General features: G+C 40.5%; 1 protein-coding gene across 1 annotated transcript in view; it reads right to left on the reverse strand.

The window, feature by feature from the left end:
* Window positions 1-5,240: 5,240 nt before the first annotated feature.
* LOC104508335 (ankyrin repeat and sterile alpha motif domain-containing protein 1B-like) overlaps window positions 5,241-13,287 on the reverse strand; it is a gene marked incomplete at its 5' end in the record, with an annotated part of 34,381 nt that continues 26,334 nt past the window's right edge. The window contains 2 exons of the mRNA XM_010149916.1: window positions 5,241-6,722; window positions 7,908-8,075. Coding sequence (XP_010148218.1) covers window positions 6,615-6,722; window positions 7,908-8,075 — 276 coding nt within the window. The remainder of the gene's footprint in view (window positions 6,723-7,907; window positions 8,076-13,287) is intronic.

Here is a 13,287-nt window from a genome sequence, read left to right on the forward strand (position 1 = left end):
TAAATTACGGGTTACATTATTGGTACAGTGTTATTTAATGGGTAGTTTTTACCCTTGATGATAAAGCTGCAGATACTATAAATTAGCTGAAGAATGCATTGCAAGAATAAGTAGCTATCATGAGATGATGCCTGTCTGTCTTTCGAAGACACCATGCTTTTGTTACCTTATGGACAAGCTTTGTCACACACAGTGGCCTCAAGAATGCCAGTGAAACTATCTTGGAGATGGTGCGGTAGGAAGGAAAGTGGATGGTGTCCTCCCTATGAACTGCACAGTGCCTGCAGCTGTACGTAAACAGGGCTTGTGGGTATGTAAAAATCATCTGTCTGGAAGGAGAGAGGAAGTGATCTCTGTGCCTCGTTAATAAGGCAGCAGCTGGGGTAGTGCATACAGTTCGGGTATCTGTATTTCAGGGGCAAAATGGATTCCATGGAAATTTGCAAGAGGACCACAAAAAGCGATCTATGGGCTGGGCAAAAGTCTTGCAGTGTAAGGTTTGGGTTGAATTTGTTTTGCTAAATTGGAGAGGCCGAGAAGTGACCTATTAGTGAGATGTGGGAGAAGGGCAGGACATTTCAGCCTCAGCCTCGCTGACAAAAGAATAACAAGCTCTGTCAGCTGAAAGAGAAAAAAAATTTAAAAAGCACCTTGCAAAACCACGTAAAGCGAGGGAATTAGGTCTTAATTTCTACTTCTCTATGCAAAGCTAAGTCTAAACAAATGTGTCAGAAAAACATTCCACAAATGCTCCCAGCTGTTCTGTATGCTTCCAATGTTATGGGTTGTTATAAAGTTAAGGTCATTATTCTCTTCCTTTGCATGTCTCTCCTAAAAATGGGTACAAAGAGGAACTTAAGAGACCCCCTGATAAATCTCCTTGTCTGAGGCCTGCATAGTCCGTGCTAGGAGAGTGGTTGTGATGAAACACTGATATTCAGGGGGTTTGTTGCTCAGCTGAGGATCAGGAAGAACTTCATTCTCATACTGTGCAGTTTGGCCTTTAAATCTTTTCATGTTCCTTTGAGATGGACTGCTTGAGGAAGTGCAGTATTGAACGTGAGCGAGCTGTGCCTTCAGGTGTGACAGGTATCCATCCTTTTGTTTTCCTAGGTTAGGTTTTCCTAGATTAGGTCTCTCGGCTTGAGGTAGCTGGCCTAGGTAATTCTTGAAGTGTGAAGCAAGTATAGCTGGGTGAAATCTAGTGTCTGTCACCGAGAGCTGGACATGGTGAATGATCTAACACCTTTTCATATTAACCTCTAGTCATCTCAGCATTCCCAGATAGTAGGAGTTTTCAGCAGATTCATTCAATTCCAGTGCAGAACTGTTCACTTAATGTCACTGATAGCTTCCAGTAGTATATGAGTATATAAAGGTAAAGTAAAAAAATATTGATCTTCTTTGCAACATGAACTCAAGAAATATGTGGTGCTACCCTCAGTTATATACGTTAGGATAATTTTGATTAGAACATGCCCAAGCCCTTAATTCTGCAGCCTAGCAATTATCATTATCCAACAATCACAAGCACAAGACTGAAGACTGCACTGCATCTAATGAATTGTTAAATTTAGTGTGGTCTGTTTCTTTTTTCCTCATGGTGTCACTATAGGATAAAGTTAATGCTCTTTGGGTATCCTCTATACTGGAACATACTTCCATTTCCTGTCTATCATCCTGAATTTCTGGGTTTTCTAATACTCGTTTAGAAAAGATGATAACAAATATACTGCCTTCCATTCTGGACATGTTATCTCAGCCACTGACCCATCCTTAATGTTGTATGTGGGTTTTTTTTTTTTTCTTTTTAAAAGTATTTAATATTAGAATAAATTTAGCTTTGGATAAGGATCTGGAAAATCTGAGCAGTTGTTCTAATGACCTGAAGGTAGGAATTGCCGTGTTTAGAAGAAATGATGAAAATGAATGTATCTTCACAATTAAGTCAGCTTATGACATTAAATCTGTGATATTTTCTGTGAGGAAGAAGTCTAAGGCCCTCGCTTTCTGTCTAAGCTTCACTTCTTATGTGGTTGTGAGGTGTTGTGAATTCAGCTTTCTTGATTGATAGAAAAAGTAGTTTTCCAAGCTGTTGGTGGCAAGAGTAGAGAGAATTCTGTTTCATTTACATGTCGACAGCACTTTTGTCTCTCTAGTTGTTACCACCTTACCCAGATCCACGCTCTCAAAGATATCTAGGTGCCTGACTTCCATAGCGGAAGGGTGAAAGATGTGGCAGTAGCTACTGCATATACATGTTAAATAGGACTGAAGAGACTTGTGGTATTGTACAGGAGTGGCAACCAGGCGTGGAGGTGGCTTCCCATTCCTGTGTTCGGAGCAAGGACCATATGCCTTCTCCCTGATAACCCTTTTCTGCCTCTTCAGCAGAATGCATTCATGATTGTAATGAGGACGAGCGTGACTGTCTAGTCAGTAGGGAGGAAATCATCCACCAGTTCTACAAAATCTGCGTCCTACTGTGAACCCTGGCCACAAGTGAATCTTGTGTGCTTGTCTCAGCTGAGCCTGTGGTCAGCCTCTGTCTAGCTTGGGCTATCAGCTCACAGGTCTGGAAGTTACCTAGAACCAGTTGTGTTCAAGGCAGGACTTGATAGCAGCGTGGTCAGTTTGCTTGTCTAGCAAGGACAGTGTTTCACCTAAAGAAGTTACGGGACACTAGATAGTTACAGAGCTTTTCAGTAGAAGCCTGAACTTTCTAGTAAGTTGCAAAATCCTGTCAATTCTTCCAGCAAGTTTGGTTTTTTTTTTCCTCCCACTCTCTTCAGCTGGTCTGTTTACATGAGAGATCTAAAAAGAGGGATACCAGTTAAGTGCCCACATTTAAATATTGTCTCTAAGCCTTAAGCCATGTCTTTCACTTACATGCTTGTCACTGCCACACAGCTCCTCCGTGGAGTCGATTGTTCTTTGGGCTGGTAGTCTGGAGACAGTTGAAGTTACTATTTCCAGACTCTTGTCTTGATGACATTTTAGGCATCATCATCCTCCAGTGAAGTGTGAAGCAGGACAGCTGAACAGCACACACTGAAAGAAATCTAGGGCAAAATTAGAGAGTTCTGCACATGGCACAAACCGCCTGTTTTAGTCTAGAATGGAAGCTATAATTTCGCAGTTGGATATGTTTATTAGTTGTCTAGCATGCTGCTTTCTTTTTCAAAGGACTGACACAACCTTCTTCATGACCACCTAACTCTCTTCTCAGTGGTCACTATGGCCATGCCAGTTTTGATGTGGAGATGTTGGCTTCAAACCGCAAGGCGTGTAACGCTGGTTCCGCAGGAGCACCAGCCTCTCATAAATTACAGGCAGAATACCAGAACTGTATGTGCCGTGTGCTTCCTCCTGCCAGCTGTGAGCAGTAGCTCCTCCGGCTTTTCATAAACACCAGGCCCAGTCACCATGCCCAGTCTCAAATGCAGCATCTGCTTTAGGAAACCCTCCATCTCCACAACTCAGAATGTGTCTCTTGTTTCCTCAGGAGTTCCTCCAGTCTTTAAGCCTTATCCCAGCAGCAGCTTTATTAGAGACCTTGCTTTTTTCACCCACACTTACCTCACTTTGATGCCAATTTCCTCAGGTCAAATGCAATCCAGTTACATATCCTCCTTTTGCCAGTTCTCCACCCTCCACTGTAAGGCAGTTCCTGCAATTAATTCCTGGTTTTGCAACACTCAAATGCTCCGTTTTTCCACAAACTCTCCTTGACTGCCCCTGCTTCCCTCTTACCTTGAGCAGAGAGCAAGAATAGCAATTTTCTTCACTTTCTGATCTTTTGGAGGTGTTTGACTTTTCCCCTACCTTCACTTCTAAGACTGACGGTTGTCCCCTTACTGCCTATACACTTCCAGCATCCTAGGAACTTCAATGAGAAGTCACCGTGAGCAAAAAGGACTAAAGATCAAGGGTTAACTGCTTTGGGTTGGTGCAGATTGGTGGAAGTCTCTTTGGATGTGAAGAAAGGAGCACTGAACCACTGTCCCATGCCAGAGGGGATGTCGTGGACTTCTCTCCAACTGGTTTGTGCTAGTATCCAATAGCGAGGGAAATGTTTCCTTCTAAAATCCCAGGTGTCTCCAAATACAGAAACAAGTGCCTTACGCCTGTTAAGGCTTATCGCTCCTTCCAGTGTCAATTCATGCCTGCTGCGGAGGCTCCAGTCATTCACTGCCTCACTCTGTCCCAAAACTTTTCTCTTTGTGGTTGTTCCCTGCCCCACTGGTCTTTCACCTGTCTCATCTTCCATCAGTCTTGCCAGCCAACCTCAGCCTCTTTTGCCCCAATTATCTCTCCCAAACAAGGTCAGCAGCTTACTGTGCCACCGTACCTGCTTAACATCTCTTTGATGAACCCAGATCAAATTCGTCCTTCAAGTTGTTCCCTTGTGCCTGATTAGAGCTGTGCTGCAGGCCGTCTTATCCTTATAATTTTAGGGAAAATCTGGCCACTTTGTACTTTTGGTGCTTGAAGTGAACGTGCTTCACGGTAACTCCCTGTGCTACTCTTTACCGGGTGCGATTAAATATGGGAAGTCAGCAGTTCAGTACTGCACCGAAGAACCAGTTAATTAAGGACTTTATGAAGTATTTACCATCTGCAAACAAAAATCTCTATTTTAAACCAAGAACGTCTCCACAGCAATGCCTGGGTTTGTGCGGGAGAAGATCCAAAGTCCAGTGAAATTGGGGAGAAGGGAGGACATTTCACGGACCTCAGTAACCTTTGGGTCAGGCTCCTTATGCAATGATAAAATGATGCACAAAGCAGTGGGACTGTACAATTTCATTTTATTTTGTGTGCTTTTATAGGATATAAATAAATGACAAAATTACAAAATTTATAACTGGAAGCCCAAGCATATTTACATAAGTATTTGTTGCAGTGAGGCTACTATTTACTGTTCTCCTATACAATTTTCCTTTTGGTACCATATTTTTAGTGTTATTTTTTTGACCGTCAGTTGACTACGTACATATCAACAGTGAATAGGCAAAATATGTACAAGGAACTATTTTGTTCAAGTAAATTGAATACCGTATTAAAAGTATGTCATCACTCAGCGCTATGATTAGGTTTAACTAAACCATATACAATTATCAGGTTTAAACCAAGTTCGATTATCCATTTTTTTTGGAATTCACCAACTGATGATTCTAACTGAAAACCTCAGCTGGATATGAAATAATAATTAAAAAAACATTAAGACAACCACACAATTTATCAATATCTCTATAATGAACTTCAAAATGATTCACAATTTGACTGGATAGAACAATATACGTTAAAATGTCATTTTTCTCCTATAGTGATATTTGTATTGTTATAATTTCAGTTCTACATAAATATACATCATGGTATTATACAAATACTCCACAGACATTAAAAAAATTAAAACACTTCAAAGAAAACGTAAGTAAATCTTATTTAATCAAATATTAAGCAAATGCTTAACTATTTTGTTCCATGAAAACATTTTTTATTACTTTGGAATTTTTTTCTTTTTCTCGCTCTTTTTATTTAGAAAATGTTTTGCGGTACAATTTTATTGATACTCCTCCAAACACGCTTTCTGTGGCAGAAATCTTGATAGCAAAATCTATGTTTTTGACTTTTTTTAGAACCACTGAGATTATTTTTTAAAAAGTAGACTAGTAGAATTCATGGCTATAGCAATGTTGAACTGCATAAAGTATATGTAGGTGTAGTAGAATAGCCATTCTGCTTTCATTCCAGACTGATCCTACGAAACATCCAGTGCACTGATGCTACAACTCTTGTCATTTTCATAATGCTGCAATAGCAGTGGCTTACGTAACTTTAAAATAAACAATATTTGTCATAATTAATCTGGCTTCCTTCCATAAATACTCATATGTTTTCCTATAGTACTTCTCTTCCATAAAAATATCTAATAAATGTTTTCTGTGCATTATTAATACCTTTTTCTAACCATTCACAAAACCCTGGTCCTTTGTTACAATGCAAGAGGTTCCCGCTTCTGTAGAGGATCAAAGGACACCAATGATTACATATAAAACCAGTGCACACAGAAATCAGGGTGCCTTATTTCTTATCACTTTAATGAGTTCTTTATTAAACACAGTAATTATCAATGAATTCAGTGGTTTCACAAATACTCTATTTATTAATTCTGATTCTGTTTCAATTAAAAACTGCCAAGATTTAAATAAAAAACCAATCAAATATTCTACTCATAGGCAGCATTAGTGTTAGTTTAGAGACCTTTTGTTGTGTTGTGTTTTTTCTTTTTTCTTTTTTAAAAAGTAGAATTCTGAAGTAAGAAATCGAAGAAAGCACTGTGGCAGAGTCACAAGGGAGACTGTTTGAAAAATAAGGTTTCTCACTCCTCTTGTGGACTGTAATTTTAAAAGTCTTCATTTAGTGTCATTCTTCTGTCAGTGCTGCAGGAAGAAGATCACCAGAGATGACTGTCAGCCTTTTTTGTTAGTTACAAGGCCACTCAGTGCAGTCTTCCTCTCTGCTGGATTGAAACGTTGCCATAAAGGAAAGGCTGTGCTGTGACTGCTTGGCGTGCAAGGCACAACAAGGAACAGGGGGACAGTTTTGTATCAGAAAATGGTAGTTTCATACTTGGTATTAATGCCTCGTTTGGCCTCTTGTCCAGGTTCAACAATCCACGGTAGATTCGCAAGAGTCTTTTGTTCAGACGGATCTATCTGCTTTAAGACAAATGCAAACGTACAGATGGGTCACCACCTCTGCGCACAGCTTTTCTTGCACAAGTGTCTTCTTTGACCACATAGACCACAGGACAAATCCGGTACTGACGAAGCGCTACAGCAGCGAGGGCAGTGGTCTACACCCCCGCGTACCCACCGCTGCCCTCTTTATCCTGTTTAGATCAGAGGTCTCTCTATCCCCAAGCTATAGGGCGCTGCAGGTTGTTGAACGTATGCGTAAAGCTAGACTTGATCCTAAGAACCCCTCTTCTTACTGGGACAGATGATTGCACAGGAAATGTTCCTTCTCTAAAATTTTATGGATTAAGATTCTGTGGCAGTGGACAACGAAGTGTACAGCCATAGTTCTCCACCTCCCTCTCCTCTAATCCAATAACTAAACATCACAGAGTGTGGTTTTAATTTCATAGCCAGTAAATATGATAAAGCGTGCGGCCAGTTTCCCTCGCAAGTCACCCTGTGCCTTTGTTCTCACGTGATTTAAGAGTTTTCTCTTTTTTAGAAGCTTTACCATAGAAGAATATTTCTCTGTCATCTATGCGCTTTAAAGACAGACAATATGTAGGCTCCCATGAGCTTGGATTCTTAGGAGTTTGGGATTCCAAAGAAAATACTGAAAAGTTACACTGAATCCCAGTTTTGGAACCGGAGGGTCTGCCATGGGGAAAAAAAACAACAGTAAGAAAAGAAGTTGCTTGGTGTGACAAGATAATTGTAAATTGATTTGGATTTGTAATTTGATTAGGATACATATATATGTAACAAGTTTGGTGCCGATTTTATTTCTTTGTAGATGATCAGGAAAGTCCATGGAACCGTGGAGTTTTACGTGGATTCACTGGTTGTGATCCTCACCACTTGGAAAAGCACAACACACTGGAATTAGACTGAATCAGTTAAAGCTCTGCAATTACTATAAAAGACATATGCACACCGCTAGCCAAGCAACCTCTTGAACTGGGGGAATCTGAAATGAGCAGTCGTTCCACATGGCTGCCCGTGCCGCAGCGACACAACCCTGATGAGCCGAGGTGGCGCGACTGAGGCACGGAGCGTTTCTGACTCAACAGGTATATTTATTTGTACGGCTTCTACATGTACCAACTCTTAACCGTGTAGCTGAATTTTAGTTTTTTACATGCACCACTGCTTTCTACTTACCACTGACTTCCGAATACTAACGCGTGGTTTGGGAATAGGCTTGGAGGGTTTATTTTCAAAGCTTTCTGGGAGGGTTGAAGAATGGCCTCCTTTTCGTGCTTGTAGTGCAAGCTGGTAGGCCACCTCAAAAGCTTGTCCTAGCGTAAGAATGATTTCGTAAGCTAAATTCTGGAAGAAAACAAAAACAGTTAAAATTGGAGTGAGGTTGAATTACTGTCAGATACATGAAGTGGAGTAGTACTGTCTCCAGGAGTGATGTGTAATGTAAATAATTAAAATCACACTGGTGATAATTTCCTAAGTCTCTGCAGTATTTACATCTGTCATTTGATTTGTCATTGATTAAAAACAATCTAAATGTAATTTATTGTACTGAGGGTAATTAATTCTAACAACTTTGAAAACATTGTCTCCCTAAACAGGAAAACAGGAGTGGGTGAGTGTGTGTCATCTCTCTGTAGAAGTAGTACATTAGCCCCCGTCCCCAGCCTTCCCAGCTCACCCCGTATCTGCTCTCAGGATCACACCCAGCGTATGCTCTGCTTCGCAGGTGACGTGCCCCTGTGCACCAAAGTCAGTGCTCTGTGTTTCATGTGCTGGGGCAACCTACTCCTGCTTGTGTTTTCTAGAAGTAAAAATGTTGGAGCTTAAACTGGCGTGTCAGAATACTCTAGTTAAGTGTAAGGGATTAGTGTGTGTTTCCAAAGAAGTCAGGCTCTTAAGATGAAAACCAGTTTGGTGTTATAGCTAGCATACTTTAAATTCTCACTGCATACATAGAAGAAAACCTGTTGAAAGGTTTATAAAGCATGAATGAGGAGCCACGGGGTTGGTATGAATAATTTTTCAGTACAGATATACATCAACTATAAAGCTGCTGAGTTTCAAATTTGACCTTAATCTAAACTGTAAGTGAATTTCTATGGTAAATTCTTTTTCAGGTTTGTGGGTTTGTTTTGTTTCATAGGCTCCTACTAGACCCTATTTCTAGGCTCCTAACTTTCCAATAATGTCTTGACCCCCTGCAGGCTTGCCTCCTTATGTCCTACAGTATCCCTAGAATAATTCACAAGCCTTTGAAGTAATTCAGAAGTTACCCTCTCCCTCCTCAACCTCTGCAGCCCATAGTTGGAAGCAATCCTGCATTGCTTTGAAACTAGGTGATCCCTTAAAATTCCCACATCTCTGATACAACTTTAAATGATGTATCACGTTAGTTAGTCAAGTCTAACTGTTGAGTTTGCAATAATAATGTTGAGTTTGCAATAATAATGTTGAGTTTGCAATAATAATGTTGAGTTTGCAATAATAATGTTGAGTTTGCAATAAGCCAGAAAGCAGTGCAAGACACTTGGCAGTACGCTGTCTGCCCTTAACTGTTAAAACACAATTACAAGGATTTTATTTCATGCCATACACTATAGTTTCACTGTAGCTATGAAGAAATTACATCCCTTTTTTTATCACACGTGTATACTGAGGTAGTATGGGCTAAATTCAACATATTTAGCTCATCATAAGAGCTTCCTATAAAGGTGCCAGCTCTGGTCTCTGTTGGATCAGAAAGAAAACAATTATATTCCTCCAGTGGGATATGTTCTCAACTGTTATGACTGCAGCCGCAACAGCAAGCTAGCCAGTTTCATAGCTTCCCAAATAAAAATGTCTGCCTGATTTGACAGCAGCAGTCTCCAAATTGTCTCCCATTTAACTTAAAGAAACTGGACAGGACTGAGAAACACTGAGGATGCAGTTTGCCAGTAGATTAATAAGTGGAAGACTAAAGAGACTATTATGAAGTGCTCTGCCTTTTAGCAGAATGCTGGCTGTGGAATTAAGACCAACAGCGTATAACAGATAAAAATGTTAAGAATAATACTGTTTGAAATGGAGTGCGCCTATTAGTAGGATAAGAATATTATTCTGAAGACATCTTAGTCAGCTGTCATGACAATATCATAGTGTAGTAAATCATCATGGGATTGCCTCAGTGAATATTATTATTGCTAAGGAATACATCAACAGGACAGAGTGCAGTGGTGGCTTGGAGAAAAAGTGGACTGTAATACTAGTGGGACTGAGAAAATGTGTGGCATACAAAAAGGTCACTGAGACACAGGCCTGAAAAGCTCTGAGATAAGACTGGAGACAAGCAGAGAGTTTGCCACGTGGAGACATAAATCTAGTCTGGGTCCTGCATCTCGTCAGAAGCCACTGCAATTTGTTTTCTTTTCTAGTCTGTAAAATGAAAAAATAGGCCTGCCTGGAGCCTGAAAGCCATTGGAAACATGTAACTGTTTCTACGGTTAATAAATATTTGAAATATAGCAAATAAAACAGAACAGTCACTATTCTGTTCAATATTCAAAATGTAAACTGAACCATAACTTCTACATACATTTCATAACCGTGGTAGAGCCTTGACAAAGAGAAGTCTGCAAAGGAGGCAAGGAGGGCTTTAAAATTGTACCTTGTAAAATTTAAAAAAAGGATCTGCGAAATTGTATTTGGAAAAAAAACACAGAAGTAAGTAAGTTCGGTTTGAAGCATTTCTCACTTGTAGTACAGTGAGAAGAATGTGAGGATTAGAGTTGGTATGGACTCTTGCAGGGGCTATACCAGAGAGGTAAGTGCAGGATTCCTTGGGGATGGGGGTGGAAAACCAAACCACAAAATCCATTGTGGAAATTGTTCCAATGGAGCGTGGGAACTTTGAATTGCTGTTGTTGTTTTTACATGTGGCACAAAAGCGTGAAAGATGCTCAGCACACAAGTTGGAGACGCCCTGGACGCTGTCGAAGACCTCGACCCTTACAGCACTCCACTTGGAAAGGAGGCAAAACTTTGTAGGACCACGGTGCTTCTCAGGCTGCTACAATCCCACTCCTTGGTTGGCACAGCAGAGAAGGAAAGTGAGTAAGCTAACATCTTTAAGCAACAATTTCAGGGAGATGAGAAATTGAGGTAATTTGCCTTGTTTGCCACGTAATGTTATCATTCAATTCCACCATGCAAGTCTGAGTCTGGATTCTTCAGTCACTTTAATTCAGCCAACCCATTACAATGGCTCACTGTTCTGTTCTAACTGCCGGTTTTTACTGTGTAAGTTGCAGCAGGCACTGCTTCTTCACTGTGTTTTCATGCTTCTATAAAGCTATGTTGAGGCTTCAGGAATATTTTAAGAGAGATTTCTGTTATTTGAGCTATAAAAACTTAAAATGTCACTTCCAAAGGAATTTTTGAATAAAACTAACAAACACCTTGCACTTTTCATATAATGAGGATTTTATGGGGCTTTGGTTTTAGGTGATGATGGGTTTTTTTTTCCCTTCTTTATGATCAGTGTCAAATCTGGTCTTTTTAGAAGACTGAATTTACTGAAGAAGCTTCCTTTGGAGTCTGGCAGACAATTAGTGTGAGCTACATCGAATGTGTAGGAACGTCAGTTAGGACACCCTGTGTTCAAGGTAGAAAAACTTACCACTGCAATTGGGTAATCAAACAGAACACAGTATATGGAATCTTTACTTGAAAAAAATGAAAAACCCCATCCCAGTTCAAACATCCATCCCCTGGGATGAAATCAGGTGCCTACTTCTCAGTCAAACTGGAGTTTTCAAGGCCAAATGTTGAGGATTTCTACTACAAAAGCCCGACAAGAAGAGGTTACTCATTAGTAACGGGAGTGATGAGAGACGTAGAGCTGACATACATACACTGTTCAAAGTACATATGCTTTATCCCTCCAGGCCGCAAAACTATTACTTTTGGGGGATTCCAGAAAGGACATGCATTTGTCTGAGCTCTCCAACGTGCCAGCCTTTGTGAGTTCAAGGGGAAGAAAGCTCCGCTCGCCAAAGATGGTACGATGAGATCAACACGGCTGGCAGTTGCTTGTAACAGCTGGGGACTCTTGGGTTGCATGAGGCTTTCAGGACCAGGCACTCCTGCAACTTCAGTTCTTGATCCTTTCTCATGCTGGATGTAAAGCAGTTGTGGATGGCAAACGCTTCTGAATCCATCCCTCCTAATGCAGCACAGAAACGTACCTTGTTGCCATCCTCCCATTGCATACAAGCCTTCAAACTGGGCCTTTCAGGCTGCTGCAAAAGCCATCGAGGTAGATGAGAGAGGAGAGCTTCATTTGCTCATGAGCTGAAAGCTCCTTGTACCTAAGTGTGCTCCATCTCAGGAAGTTTGCCAGGAGCTAACTGTAACAGTTGAACGCATTCCGCTTAATATGCCCCGGAGAGGGCACTGTCTGGGCATGCTGTCTCCAGGTACTGCAAATGGAAGAAGTGTGCTGTCTGGAGACATGGGGATGCCACACTGATTGTACCTGGATGATCATATGAACAGAGAAAAATTTTATGAAGTCGCCCTCTGGAAGCAGGTAATGAACAGGACTTTTGAGACCTGAACGCATGCTTTTTCTTCTCTGCTAAGTATGACCTCCTAGCAGTTTCCAGTTCCTACTCAGCTTAAGTGTGTGCAATGGAGGACAAAAGAATACAGAAAAGAAGAAAAAGTCTTTGTGTTACATAGAACCCCAGTCTAATCCTTGGCATAAGCAAGAGCAGAAATTGTTCCAATTTATGCTGGTTGTCTTCCATCCCTAGGTGCACTGGGCAATGAAGGAATATCTGATGGAAATCACTTCGGGTGTCTCCCATATATGAACCAGAATTTGGTATAGGAACCGTTATGATGGTTTGTTTCTCCACAAGGAATCCTTCTCTGGTAGTTTTAGAGCTGCTTCGTAAGTGACTAAGAGTGAAGTGAATTTCAACTATTGAGCAATAAATCCTCTTCTTCCCCCAAACCTTATCACCTTCAATATTCTTTCATCAAGTCCGATGTTTTTGTGATTTCGATAGAATTTTAACTCTGCGTAGAGACTTTACGTGTACAGTCGCTCCTAAATAGTAAGTATCAGTAATGCTGGTAGTTGACATGTCACTCCACTAAAATGCTTTCCTATCTGCAAAAAAAAAATCGCTCTCATCCACATTTCCTGTGGAACTGAAGGACCTTAGAGAGTGAATCTTTTTTTTCATACCATTGCATATATTGTATTGCCATAACATATATGATTTAAGATGCATCTTTTTTACACCTTATTGTGGACTTCTAAATTTTAAGCTTCATTTTTCTTAACATGCTTGGACGTCTAACCATTGGCAAATGGGTAGGACTGTTTCTATTAGCAAAGTGGAAGTCTTAGACTTTAAACAGAAAATTTAATTTACTGTATGCTTGTGTTCTGAATATCTAGCTATTTTTATGAAGCCTGCACTTGCATCAGAAATGCTAGATCCTGAGAAATAAAACAACACAAAAAGAGAATATTTGAGTAGGTAACACTCCAGCGAGGATTATG

The sequence above is a fragment of the Eurypyga helias genome, unplaced genomic scaffold (genome assembly GCF_000690775.1).
Source record: "Eurypyga helias isolate BGI_N326 unplaced genomic scaffold, ASM69077v1 scaffold33324, whole genome shotgun sequence".
In the NCBI taxonomy this organism is placed as follows: domain Eukaryota; kingdom Metazoa; phylum Chordata; class Aves; order Eurypygiformes; family Eurypygidae; genus Eurypyga; species Eurypyga helias.